Below are 14575 nucleotides of genomic sequence, written 5' to 3'. Positions count from 1 at the left end.
ACAGCTGCGCCTGTTTCTCTCATTCCGGCCACAAGACGCTTATACAAAATCGGCTCCGATACAATTCGTTTACCTTGCATCGTTTCACTTGATTTGTTAATAATAGTCAATAAAATATTCCTCAACCTTCACGCCACTTTTTAAATAACAGGATGTTTCGCAGTGTGATCTCTAGCATACAGCCGAAAAGAATTCATGGTCACATGGCGGAATGTATTCAATTATAGGCTGGCATGGATAGCCAGGCTGGAACCTTTTAGTAATATATGCAAAAATATTAACAGTGAAGTCGTCGAGGCCGAGTGGTTAAGGCGATGGACTAGAAATCCATTAGGGTCTCCCCGCATAGGTTCGAATCCTGTCGGCGACGTGTAGGTTTTTAGGCGTAAGAGTGGCTGTGCGGTAAGTAGCTTTCTTACTAACCACATGATTCCGGGTTCAGTCCTACTGCGTGGCATCTTGGGCAAGTGTCTTCTACTATAGCCTCGGGCCGACCAAAGCCTTGTGGGTGGATTTGGTAGACGGAAACTGAAAGAAGCCCATCGTATATATGTATGTATATATCTGTGTGTGTGTGTCTGTGTTTGTATACGTTTGTGTGTCTGTGTTTGTCCTCCTAACATCGCTTGGCAACCGATGCTGGTGTGTTTACGTCCCCGTAACTTAGCGGTTCTGCAAAAGAGAACCCTTCTTCGGTCATTAATGACCATATGATTGCACCTAGAAAGTTATCCTCCGAAGTACAAGTCCGGGCAAGGTTGTTTATGGAAGGCCAACAGTCGCCCATGCATACCAGCCTCCCCTCTCAACACCACTGATGTTATCCAAGGGAAAGGCAAAGGGGCCGATACAGCTAGGGACCAGCGATGTTGCAACTCATTTCTACAGCTGAGTGAACTGGAGCAACGTGAAATAAAGTGTCTTGCTCAAGAACACAACATGCAACCCGGTCTGGGAATCGAACTCACAACCTTACGATCGTAAGCTCGACGCTCTAACCATTGAGAAATTCGCCATTGCGAAATGCGCCTTCACTTCAAACGGCTATACTACATATTTTTTCCCTGTGTCTGTCTGTCTGTGTGTCTGTTGTCTTAGTTTTTCAGTTACTTAAATACTTGCTATAAGGAAGGAATTGGTTTTCCAACAAAGAAGCAAAGTTCTAACATTCGGATTTTTAAGTGACTGCAACAGTGAAAATGTTACATTTTGAACTTTAGAAAACTCTAACATATTTTTCACACCATTCCGATTTACAGATCGTATTTGCAAAAAAAAAAACCAAAAAAAAACGAAAGAAATGCGGGTTAACTGGTCGCTTTATGCAGAAACCATGGCTTTTCTGCATTGTCACAGACATATACTAGCATAAACAATTGCACCAATAATTATCGGAATAAATGTAAATTTATAACGTGTAAGCTTCAAAACTGTGATCGGTAACTTGTAAAGGTTATCTTTACAAATTTTCTATAGAAATTATAGTCTGCATTGATTTTGTTACGACGGTTCGTATCCGAGACGCCTGATGTAAACAACAACGAAATCGAAGATGAAAAATGGGTAATGAGTGTATGCGCCATATTTCAGGAGTTTTTGCTCCTTCGTCAGCAGCCATTCAACCCATTAATCATCCACGAACTCCTTACTTAAATCGCCACTTAATATAGCGGTGTAACGTTAATGGATATATCAATTTCACACATTAAGCACATTCCTGGAAGGTGGTACGTAAATATTAATGACTTAAGGGGCATTTCGTTATGCAACCATAATACAGTCCAAAGTATACTAAACGTTTTTATAAGTCAATAACCGTGTTCTACTGTGTTAGCAGTGCTATTACATCATTTGTTAAGGTTATCTTAAATCTGTAGGGATAAACGTAACAAGTGACGTAGTAGCACTGCTAAGACAGTAGAACACGGTTGTTGACTTATAAAAATGTTTAGTATACTTTGTACTATATCATGGTTGAATAACGACATACCGTGTCCCTACAAGTCATTAATAAATGATTGGTAAATATTCTCTTTCTCAGTTGATTTTGGAATAGCGAGTCACTTTATGTGATGACCTTCACTTTTCCAGATTGTCACGTAGACATTTACTAACATAGTCAAGTACCGCTAATAATTAAATAACAATATAAATGTTAATTTAAAGGCGCAGATGTGGCTGTGTGGTAAGAAGTTTGCTTCTCATCCACAATGGTTCCGGGTTCAGTCCCACTGCGTGGAAACTCGAGCAAGTGTCGTCTACTGTAGTTCCGGGACGACTAAAGCCTTGTGAGGGGATTTGGTAGATGGAAACTGAAAGAAGCCCGTAGTAGATATGTATGTGGGGGGTTCCTATCATCGCTTGACAAATGGTGTCGATGTGTTTACGTCTCCGTAGCCTTAACGGTTCTGCAAAAGATACTGATAGAATGAGTACCAGGCTTTAAAAGTACTGGGATCGGCTCCTTCGACTAAAATTCTTCAAGGCGGTGCCCCAGCATGGCCGTAGTCTGTTGGCCGCGTGGTTAAAAGCTCTCTTTACCAACCATGTAGTTTCGAATTCGATTCTACTGCTCGGCCACTGGTGGAGCAAGTGTCTTTTACTGTAGCTAACCGGATCAACCACTGCCTTGGAAGATAATTTGGTTCATGGAAACTTTATGGAATCCTGTTGTATGTATATCTATGTGTGTCTGAGTTTGCGTTTGCCAACCCTGCCTCGCAGGCGTTGCCTTTTTATTATTATTACGACCACGTGACCTTGAAGTCGATTTGTTGGATGAAAATCCATCAAGATGGGGCTCCAGTATGGCCGCAGTTTAACGATAGAAACAAGTAAAAATGCATAGACGTAACAAAAAACAGTTTTCGTTTAATAGCTGAATGCAGATTTCGTGAAACAAACCCTCGACAAGTTTAAGTAAATTATTTTGATTTTATTAATATTTTACTTCAGATCGAATTGAGGAAAAATGAAGATCAATCATTGTTGAGAAAAAATACGGAAAAAATGTTATGGAATCATTTTGTAATTTGCATTTTTAAAACAAATGCCAATTTAAGTCGAAACTTGCAAATTAGTCTGCGCTTAAAAGAGAGAGCTTGCTGATTTCAAGGAGTTATTGAACGTGTCTAAATGAAAAGAAGCACGGAGAATTGTTAAATGAGACAAAGAGAAGGATCAGAAAGGTTCTCTCAAAAGGAAATCCAATACGGACTTTGACCAAAAGGAAAATGTTAGCTGCTTCCCGGCAGCTGTGTCTACATACGCTCAAGAAGAAGAAAATATGCAACGAAATTAAAAAGAAATTGGTGGAAATCGGAGTCAATGTTTGGGATAAAACTGTAAAAATAAAATCGGGTGAATGAAATAGGATTTACGTAGAGATGACGCCATTGAAACACAAAAATTAAGGATTGTAATGGGCAAAAAGAAAAAAAAAGTGTGAGGAGTGAATGACTGAAAGTGATATTTAGTGACGAAACGTGGATCTGCATTGGCCGAGAAGATAAGTCTAGAACTTTTGATTGGTGCCGTTCTCATTAAAAATGATAATAATAATAAAAGGAGTGGCTGTGTGGTAAGTAGCTTGCTAACCAACCACATGGTTCCGGGTTCACTCCCACTGCGTGGTATCTTGGGCAAGTGTCTTCTGCTATAGCCCCGGGCCGACCAATGCCTTGTGAGTGGATTTGGTAGACGGAAACTGAAAGAAGCCTGTCGTATATATGTATATATATTTATGTACGTGTGTGTGTTTGTGCGTCTATGTTTGTTCCCCTAGCATTGCTTGACAACCGATGCTGGTGTGTTTACGCCCCCGTCAATTAGCGGTTCGGCAAAAGAGACCGATAGAATAAGTACTGGGCTTACAAAAAGAATAAGTCCCGGGGTCGAGTTGCTCGATTAAAGGCGGTGCTCCAGCATGGCCGCAGTCAAATGACTGAAACAAGTAAAAGAGTAAAGAGTAGGCGCAGGCGTGGTTGTGTGGTAAGAAGCTTGCTTCTCAATCACATAGTTCCGTGTTCGTTCCTACTGTGAGTCACTTTGAGCAAGTGTCTGTCTTCCACCGCAGCCTCGGATCGGCCAAATCCTTGTGAATAGATTTGGTAGACGGAAGCTGAAAGAAGTTTACCATGTATATGCATGAGTGTGTGTGTGTGTGTGTGTGTGTGTGTGTGTGTGTGTAGTCCTCCCACCATCGTTTGACAACCGGTGTAAAGTACTGGGATCGGATCCTTCGACTAAAATTCTTCAAGGCATGGCCGTAGTCTGTTGGCCGCGTGGTTAAAAGCTCGATTTACCAACCATGTAGTTTCGAATTCGATTCTACTGCTCGGCCACTGGGGCAAGTGTCTTTTACTGTAGCTAACCGGATCAACCACTGCCTTCGAAGAGAATTTGGTACATGGAAGAGAATTTGGTACATGTGTGTGTGTGTGTGTGTGAGTCCTCCCACCATCGTTTGACAACCGGTGTAAAGTACTGGGATCGGTTCCTTCGACTAAAATTCTTCTCTCTTAAACAGTAGAAAGGTTGTCGTCCTCGTTATTCATTTGGCACATATTCTCTTATGCCATTTATGTTGGTTTCTTATTTTGTTAGGGGCGACTGTGCGGCGTTAAAAAGGAGACATTTCTGCCACCCTTCCTTACATACGGTCGTATTTCCTACAAACTAGTCAGTGTCTGTGCGTTCGGGTGTGCGACAGAAGTACAAACAAGGTGTATACAGAATACAATACAGGTGTTTGTGTGTTTTCGCCCCCGTAGCTTAGCGGTTCAGCAAAAGAAACCAATAGAATAAGGACCCGGCTTAAAATATAAGAAAAGAAGAAAGTGAATCCTAAGGTTGATTCATCCGAGTAAAAATCCTTCAAGGTGGTGCTCCAGCATGGCCGCAGTCTCATGACTGAAACATATATGAACAAAAAAGGAAAAAAGAGAGAAAAAATGAGCGCCCAGAGAGAAACAAATTTTCCCGCTCGTTCGTAATAAGAAGTTGCATGTCAAGAATCAAGCGATGTGACAATCTTCATCCCAACAGGGAACTCAAAGACATTTCGGAGATTTTCTTTTTATTCCCTCGATGGAAAATAGGATTGATGGCGAGGAAGTTATTTTTCAGGTTGACGACGCATCTTGCCCTCAGGGAAAAAAGAGTATTGTAACATTAACTCCAGGAAACTCATATCAACTTACTGATAACAAACAATCTGGATGTCAGTTCGATTGGAAATTTATGGTGGAATTGCTTTCGATTTTTTTTTTTTTTTTTTTGGTGTGTGTTTTTGTTTTTAAATGATCTATGACAAAGCTTCCTCCCTGCAGAGCAGATCTATCAACCGATTTTCAGAAAGTTGGAACCAGCTTCATAGAGAATATTGTGTTTTCATTGGTAAAATCAATGCCTCAAAGAATTCAGTCCGTCATGAAAACTCAAGACACAGATAATCTCCCTCCCTACCAACCAGCATGGAATCATTTTTATATTTTCTTTCTCTCGAGCATCGAGCGATTCCATACATTTTCTTCAACATTAAGTGCTTCCATAATTTTTGCTTGACTTGAACTGGAGAAAAATGAGCAATTAATTAAAACAATTAGCTTTAATTTATTTCAGGTATGTTTCACAAAGTCTGAATGTGTTCCGCTTTTAAAGCAAAAATTGTTTTGTGTGATATCTATGATTTGTTGGTCGCGAAGTAAAGCAAAACAATCCATCCATATCTTCCACCGAATTTTCCTGGGCGGGTCGTGGGGCTGGAGTCTTCAGGTGCCTCTTTCATGGGGTCGTATCAGAAACGACCTTTATTACACTTTCCGGTTGGATTCTCAAGCGTAATCAACCTGGGACTATAGACATTATCCCTACCATCTTGTTCATGGTCTACCCTGAAGTCTCCTGCCGGTTGACTTGGCTTGAAGAATTTGTCTCGCGATTCTTTTCTGCCACAAAACAAAACATAGAAAAAAAGAACAAAATAAATAGCTAGAGGAACATCCTCCATGTGTGTTGACTCCATGAGTTTTACCGAGATTGGATCCCTTCAAAATAGATAGCATTATGTCCTGTTATAGCAACAATATCAGTTCTCATTGGAAAGTAAAACCCTAGTGATATTTTAGGGATGGCCGCTGTGGGTATCTTCCACAGAAGCGTGACATAATTGACATTTTTGGTCGGATCTTGCAGATTGCGTGTTTGTTCAACAGGTAGTTTGTAGTTATCTCCTGTTTTACGATTAAAAAACCATAACCTTTAAAATGTGATGTAAAGCAGCATTCACGAGTCCAAGATAAGATACATTTCCTGTCAATATCATCACCATCCTGAAGGTCACGGGAAGAATTGATGCATACATGGAAGGAGGAATTCCTTTTTAGCTGATTATACCGGAGTAATGGAATAAAGAAAAGCTTTGCGCAAAGATATAATGTGCCGCCTAATTCGAGGATCGAAGCTACGAACAAATAATCGTTAACCCAGCACCCCAACCAAGAGGTCACATGCCTACACACACATACACGCACCGCTTCTTGGTAGACGACCCGAAAATATTTCCCAAACGCATGAATGGTATAAAAAGCAATATAGAGCATAGCAGTCTTTGATTACTCTTTCTTTGTCCACAACACCTTTCTAGGGTGTAATTTTGCCAATAACTTTACGTATTAGCATCATTGAGTGGAGCAAAGGGGGTAGAAAAACTATTGATGTAGAGATTTTTGATTTGGGAAACAATTATTCCGCATTCAACTGTCAAATATAATAATTTCTTTTGGCCAAATTCCATCCTTGTGTCAGTTTAAAATGTTACCAAAGCCAGATGCTTCTCAGCATTGAAAATATTTCTAATATAGATCTTTAAATCGTTCTAAAAGAAATTGTAGGTTACATTGACGTTTGGCGTATTATTCTGCTGTGGGCCCTGACACACATCCAGTGGAGTTTTGTAAAAGAAATGACAGTAGATTTAGTGGCAAAATAAATACAAGCACAGACAGATTGTCTTCCTGGAATATTCCCTTTGAAATATTTATAACATTGCAGGTAATCATTCTGATTTGAGTTACAAGAGTGAAGGTTGTAAACCAAGTGCCTCTGAGCATTTTAGTGACAACAACTAAGGCAGCAAGTATTCTTGTTAGATGCAGTAATTTCAGCAACCATGAACGAGGGAATAGAATCAAATACTTTTCTGTTACTAAGTCATATTGTCACACGTTTTCTGCGATTTTTTCTTATTTCACATAGTTTTATCTAGCATTTGGGAGTCGCTCTGGTAGATAAAACTACAGTCTCAAATACGAATACATGTCCTCCGCCTCCTGCTAGACCATTCTATCAAAGCTTTACTCTCATTCGACGTAGAAGCTGCAAGATTGCAAGATGGGAGAGCCGCGTGGCACGCCCCGCACCCGATGACTGTACGTGATTACGGAAGGTCTCCAGAGGATCGACGTCACCTTGGAGGATGCAGAAGGACTGGCACTGGACTTCCAGCAATGGCGATCACTGGTAGACCTGGTTGGCTCAACACATGCCGACGCCTCTGGGACCACTAACTTGGAATGACTCCAAACAAGTCAAGCAAGAGCATAAAGCCCAGAAGATGCCAAGCTTTGTATATCATAAGTTGTCTGTTAACACTCCATTCTCTAACCCTGTCTGTTCATAGCTACTATAAAGCTGTACACGCACTGATCTTAAGAGAATTAGTTGAGTCAGCTGTTGTAAGCGATTGGATTATAGTTTCGGCCACGTTACTTGTTTTATTCTTGGCTACAAGAATTGCCCAGGCTGTGGCAAGCTAATTTGTTAAGCTAACCATCGAATTCCAGCAACTGATGGTTCGCCATCTTTTTTGATCCGGATAAATTACGAGGAAGAACTTGAAATTCTCAAGACCGCTAGTATGGTTCAGTGTGGTTACGGATTGTGTTGTGCGTTCTGTGTGTTTACAGAAATCTGTTACGCTGCATTCGTTGGTGAGGACACCAACATTTTGAAAGGACCTCTATTTATTTAGCTTAAAGTTACCTTAAACTTTGACTAATACAGTAATTCCATGCCATATCACGGTTCACTTATCACGGTTTATTATTTAAGCTTACGTCGATTCCTCCGTGGTGTTGTTTCGCATTTATAATAAAATAAATATATACAAATCATAAAATAATTTTTAAATATTTATATATAATACAGTGCTGTTTCTACTTGGCGGATTTTCACCTATCGCCATGGGGTTTTGAAACGTAACGCCCGCGATAGTCGAGGGATTACTGTATAGTTAAGAGAATCGAGAGCGCCAGCGGTAGACTCGAACGTAAACATCAATCCATATCGAACCAAGAGAAAGTAGAACTGTTCATGGTACTTTAGACGCATAGATGATGTATAATTAGTAGATGTGAGGTCTGTTGATGGCGGTAAGAAACTCTCCAAGGAGAGCCGGACAGCAGAAGTTCTTCAGAGAAGAAACCCACTCAGGCGAGTGTTTCAGCCCTTAACTTATTATATTCAAAGGGGGCCGAACTGCATTCAGGTCATGACTCCTGGATGCCCTTCTGCTGACATTTTTCTAGCCTCTTGGACATTGGAAACTTGTGTTGTTAAACCACTTGGAGCTTTCATCTAGTTGTAAACTCCTTTGCGTCGACTCAGCATTCAAACTTAAAGAAGAAATAACATTGGTCGTCATGATAGCGGTGGTAATGGTCCGGTAAAACGGTTAATCAGTCAAGTCTTTGGAACCAGCATCCAACCACTAGGTCACTTCATGGTACTTTCTCCATAATAGAAGTTGTTGTACTGTTGATGCCTGTATAATATCTTTCCTTCACTGGATCTAACCATGATGCATTCTAATTAAAATCTTTCCTTTCATTCTCGATCTTAGACCAAAAGGATTTCAGATCTCCCCGAGAAGCAGCTCGTATTTACAAAGATGCTTTTCTTCATTTACATACACATCTTGCAGATATGAAAAAAAAAAAATTGTGGTTAAAGCTGGTTCGCTGAAATTTCTTATGATGACGATGCTCTTCGCTCAGCGTCTTGAGTTCATCTCAAGAGTTTAATACGTAAAATCTGCGCAGATTTCACTCATTTTAAAATTTCCTGACGCCGTTTAAATCTAGATATTTGCGATAAATGTTACGAATGTTTTCTTGCAGTTTTTGCCTTCTTTCGGTTTATTTATGTTGAACAATTTCATTACGACGTGCACAGCAGGTTTCTTCAAGGTGTCCTCCAAAGTGTTGGCACATATTTCACCGTAGTTTCCAGCAATATCATAAATAACTTTCAACATGAAAATCACAGGTCTTTTTCTCCCCCCGCCTCCTCTCGTCTTGTCAAAAATGGCCTGTTATGCAAGATCGTCTAACAGATATTGGAAAAAAAATTATTTTCAAACTGATTTTAAATTGTTTTTAAGCTGTGTATATTCTTAACTCATCTCTGTCGGAATAGATTCACGCGGAGATATATTAGGAGTTCAGAGATGGTGACGACGATGATGGTGACGACGATGATGGTGACGACGATGATGGTGGCGACGAGGGGGTGGTGGCGACGTCGACAACGATGATGATAATAATGGCGGCATCAGTTTACATTTTTATCGCTCTCCTCTATTACAGCAGCCTTTGGCTGATTTGGAAAGTCTCCAGAAAATCGACTGCCATCACAGGAGTTGTAATAACAATTGCTATCTGTGACAAACATTTTCGAGCGAAGAACCATGCTTGTTGTCGAAAGTGTTTGGTTTGTGGTTTAAGTGTGTAGAAGATTCGTCCCAGCGATTCATTAATCTCTTCGTGTATCCGATAGAAAAATTATTTTTACGGTCCATTTGAGAGCAACGGAGTAGATTTTGATTTAAATGGAAAACGCAAGTGAAGTGAGAAGAACACTTGCGCTGTGTTGGACACTTCACTGACGTCGGGGTAGGTTTGGCATTGGTATTAGTGGTTGCGGTGGTGGTGGTGTCATTGACAGACATGATTGTAATTGTAAAATCCTATTCGATGACAAATATTTTCTGGTATCCGTTCTGAGTAACATTAAACAGTAAAGGGGAAAGATGTTTCTAGCTTTTATAACAGAAAAAAAAAAACAGTTTCAGTAGAGAGAAACATTCAAATAGCTTTTAACCTGGTTTTTCACGTTTGCTCGATTCATTATTTCCCAACCACATGGTCTCGGGTTCAGTTCCACTGAGATGCACATCGAGCAAGTATCTTCTACTATAGCCGCGGGTCAACCAAAGCCTTGAGTTAATTTAAGGGACGGAAACTGGAAAGAAGCCCAGGCCTGCTGTAATATATCTGTGTATCCTTGTGTCTCTGATTGTCCCCCCTCTACCTCTTGACAACTTAGCGGCTAGTCAAAAAAAATCGAAGTATCACGCATTAAAATATATGTACAGGGGTTGATTCAATCGACTAAAATTCAAGGTCGTACTCCATCATGGCCGCAAACTAATGATTGAAACAAGATTATATATATATATATATATATATATATATATATATTATCTGTAAAATAATATGTGACAATTATTCGGTAGCCAAGATAAAACTTTGTTTACTTCGATCTCCACGCTTAAAACATATACACACACACACACACACATATATATACACATATACATACACACACGCACACATATATATATACACATATACATACACACACGCACACACACATATATACACACATACATACACACACGCACACACACATATATACACACACATATATACACACACATACACATATACACACACACACATACATACGCACACACATACACACATACATATATTTATATATATATAACAATTTAACAATAAACTATATGCATACATACATACATATATGTACATACCTACATCTATATGTATATATACATGCATATATATGTATATATATATGAGTACAGGACACCACAAATAAACGTAGAACACAACGAGAAACGAAAACATAAAAACAAACTATATACACACACACACATATATACACACACACACATACATTATATATATAACGATATTGACCTGAATATCGGTTGTTGTTGTGTAGCACTGACATCGTGCTTTGTATAACATTGTTTTAGCTTTGGACTGATGCCATCCCGCTGGCGAGCAAGCCAACATTCCACCCCTGAGCGGATGTTTAGTCCATCACAGGGGTACCATTTACAGCTGAGTGGACTGGTGCAACATGAAATGTGGTGTTTTTGCTCAATCGTGACTGCAACCCCCGAACCACCAGACCACGAGAGGGTGCTGAAAAGATCCAGCTGATGGAAGACTATTGCTTAAACAATTTGGCAAACCCTCAAGGAATTACAGGTACACATGTTAGAGAAGCAGTAGGTTTCGAAACAGTTCATCATAAATATTGCTTTTCATAATGATTTTGAATAGAACGTCCACCACAACGCTACATATTCTTTTGGTCATGCTGGGGCAACATATTGTAGAATTTTAGTCAAACGAATCGACCCAAGACTTTTATTTTATTAAGCCAGATACTTACTCCATCGGTCTCTTTTGCCGAACCGCTAATGCATGGGGGACATAACAATACCAACACCAATTGTCAAGCAACGGTCGGGAACAAACACAAACACAAGCACACACACAAATACGAGCATGTATGTGTGCATGATGGGCTTCTTTTAGTTTCTGTTTACCAAATCCAGTCACAAAGCTTTGGTTGGTCCGAGGCTAAAAAAGACAGTTGCCCAAGGTGCCACGAAGTGGGACTGAACCCGGAACCATGTGGATGGGAAGCAAGGTTCTTATCACACAGCTAAGCCTATCCGTCGTGCTTTGCTTTGCTACAGTTTCTGTTTTTAATATTCCTCCCGTGTTCATGGTCAATCCGAAGCTACAATTCTTCAATTTGCTGCACGTAGTGGGATTGAACCCGGAACCATGTGGTTGGAAAGCAAGCTTCTTACTACACAGCCACGCCAATTTCAAAACATTTCCTTATATTTGCCATTCTTACTAATGACATTGGATGTAATTTTAGCAACAACGTCATTCCGTGAAGGAAGATAAACCCTTGGTATTTCGAGCCATTTACCGATCGCATGCGTAATAGCTTCCGCAGCAATGTCACATAATTGGCATTCTCTGATTGTAGCTTCGCTATTTAAAGGCTTCTCTGTCTTCTTTATACAACAAGTATTTCGTAGATATCTTCTGCTCTTCGATACAAAGAATAACCTTAAAAGTGTGACGTGATGTGACGGTTAAACAGTCAGTTGTAAATGTGCATGTGCGCGAGTATACGCACTCATACAAACATACATACATACATATAAGTATGAATGCTTTTCTTTGTGATGACGCATGGCTCAGAGGTTACAATCACAAAATAGTGAGTTCGATTCCCAGACTGGGCTTTGTGTTGTGTTCTTGAGCAAGACACTTTATTTCACGTTGCTCCAGTTCCCTGAGCTGTAGAAATGAGTTGCGACGTCACTGGTGCCAAGCTGTATCGGCCCCTTTGCTTTTCTGTTGAATTACATCAGAGGTGTGAAGGAAAGATGGATATGATGGTTTGCTGCTGGTCTTCCATAAATAACACTGCCCGGACTTGTGCCACGGAGGGGAACTTTCTCGGTGCAATCCCATGGTCATTCATGACTGACGGGGTTCTGTGTACACACACACACACACATATATATCAGGTATAGTGTACTTTCAAACATGTTACACTGAAAACACGACTTAAATTGAGCCTAAGATTTTTTATTATCTTTTCTATATTTCTTTGTGGAGGCACAAGGCCTAGTGGTTAGAGCAGTGGACTCGCGGTCGAGGGATCGAATCTCAGATCGGGCGATGTGTGTGTTTATGAACGAAGCACCTAAGCTCCACGCGGCTCCGGCAGAAGGTAATGGCGAACTTCTGAATCTTTCGCGACAAATTTCTCTCACTCTTTCCTCCAGCATCTTGCTGCTCACCTGCGACGGACCGGTGTTCCGTCTAGGTAGGGAACCTATACGCCAAGGAAACCGGGAAACCGGCCCTTATGAGCCAGGCATGGCTCGAAAAGGAACAATCAAACTATTTTTTTACATGGCCTTTATACTTAATTCGGAGTAACATCGGTGACATGGGAAAGGGAGGCTGGTATGCACGGGTGACTGCTGGTCTTCCATAACCTTGTCCGGGCTTGTGCCACGGAGGGGAACTTTCTAGATGCAATCCCATGGGTACTTTTGTCCCTATGTCGGGAGGAGGCTATGTGACCGGCATTGCGATATTTAAATTCTCCTTCACATAATCCAATATAGGTCTTCTTATCAGCTGTATTATTATTTAGGGTTGCAGTAACTTCTGCCTCATATATGATGGATTTAATCTTACATTGTTGGTCAAGTGGACAAGATCCTGGGTCGCAACAGTCGCAGCTGGATCCAGGTTCTTGGTGTTGACCTCGTGTAATGATACTCTTCATATTGGGGCAGCAGTTATATGCTAATTTCACAGAACGCCTATTGAAAATTTTTACCTGTATCTGTGAGGGACTGGAAAGTGTTTGTCTAGGAGTTACAGGAATCTTTTGCCAATGTTAGGGAGGTGCGAACCAAATAATTTACCTTGGCCTATTTTTTGGTTTCTTATTATCCTGATCAATATTGAAGTGGTTAGGTGCTTCTTTATCTTTGATGCAAATAGATCTAGCATTAATATTTTAATTAATAGAAGGATTATATATTAATTTATCTTTGAAGCCACTATTGGTTAGGGCCTTGTTATAATAAGAGGCAGCTTTGTCGAAAATGTCTTTAGAAGAAGAGAGATTAGACAGTCTGTTGCTGATATTAGCTATCAAATATTTAAATACTACAGGAAGGTGACATGACTGTTTATGTATATATATGCGAGTTTTTCATTAGGCTTATGGAAAGGTTTACTCGGGGAGGAGATTAAATCTAGGGACATATCTAAATAATCAACTAAACAGAGATTAGTAGTTACTGTAATTTTAAATTCTAATTGATTAAACGTTGAAATTAGTTCCTTCTTAAATCTATCAAAGGTGTAGCCATCACACACATGGGAAATTCCTATAGGCCAAAGTCATGATCTAGGTATCTGTATCTCAATGTGTCTAAGATAAATAAACCCACAGACATCAGCACCATCGTATGACCTCATAGATACACCAAGTAGATCAACACTATGCGACAGAAACGTTTTGAAATATGAAATTCATCACAATATATTTTTTTAAATGCGGAAATTTTAACCATCAAAGTAAGTACCATTATAATCGATACATTTTTGCTAAAGAGTTACAAGTTTGTTTATTCCGGTAACATAACAATCTGGAGTTCTGGGGCTGAGGAACTCCTTGAACGCACTTCAAGAATAAGTTTGATTTTTGAACTCCTTCTCTCGCAGGAAATCCTCAAGGTGCTTGAAAAAGTGGTAGTCGGTAGGAGAAAGGTCTGGGGAAGAAGCTGGGTGGGGAAGAACTTCGTTGCTAAGCTCCCTCAACTTCTGGCACGTCATTAGGGAAACGAGTGGTCGTGCATTGT

At 40.1% G+C, this 14575-nt stretch overlaps 1 protein-coding gene and 1 non-coding gene across 2 annotated transcripts in view; one reads left to right on the top strand and one right to left on the bottom strand.

Annotated features, from left to right (window-relative positions):
* LOC115222753 (rhomboid-related protein 3-like) overlaps window positions 1-14575 on the bottom strand; it is a 425612-nt gene that overhangs the window by 357129 nt on the left and 53908 nt on the right. Inside the window, exons 2-3 of the mRNA XM_036511760.1 lie at window positions 6035-6233; window positions 5894-5948 (exon numbers count right to left, since the gene is read on the bottom strand). Coding sequence (XP_036367653.1) covers window positions 5894-5948; window positions 6035-6233 — 254 coding nt within the window. The remainder of the gene's footprint in view (window positions 1-5893; window positions 5949-6034; window positions 6234-14575) is intronic.
* Window positions 289-370, top strand: Trnas-aga. The gene has a single exon. It is a non-coding gene; the product is annotated as a tRNA-Ser (tRNA).

Source organism: Octopus sinensis, linkage group LG21 (assembly GCF_006345805.1).
Source record: "Octopus sinensis linkage group LG21, ASM634580v1, whole genome shotgun sequence".
Taxonomy (NCBI): domain Eukaryota; kingdom Metazoa; phylum Mollusca; class Cephalopoda; order Octopoda; family Octopodidae; genus Octopus; species Octopus sinensis.
The sequence above is the reverse complement of the archived record's forward strand: the minus strand, read 5'-3'. Positions and strand labels throughout refer to the sequence as shown.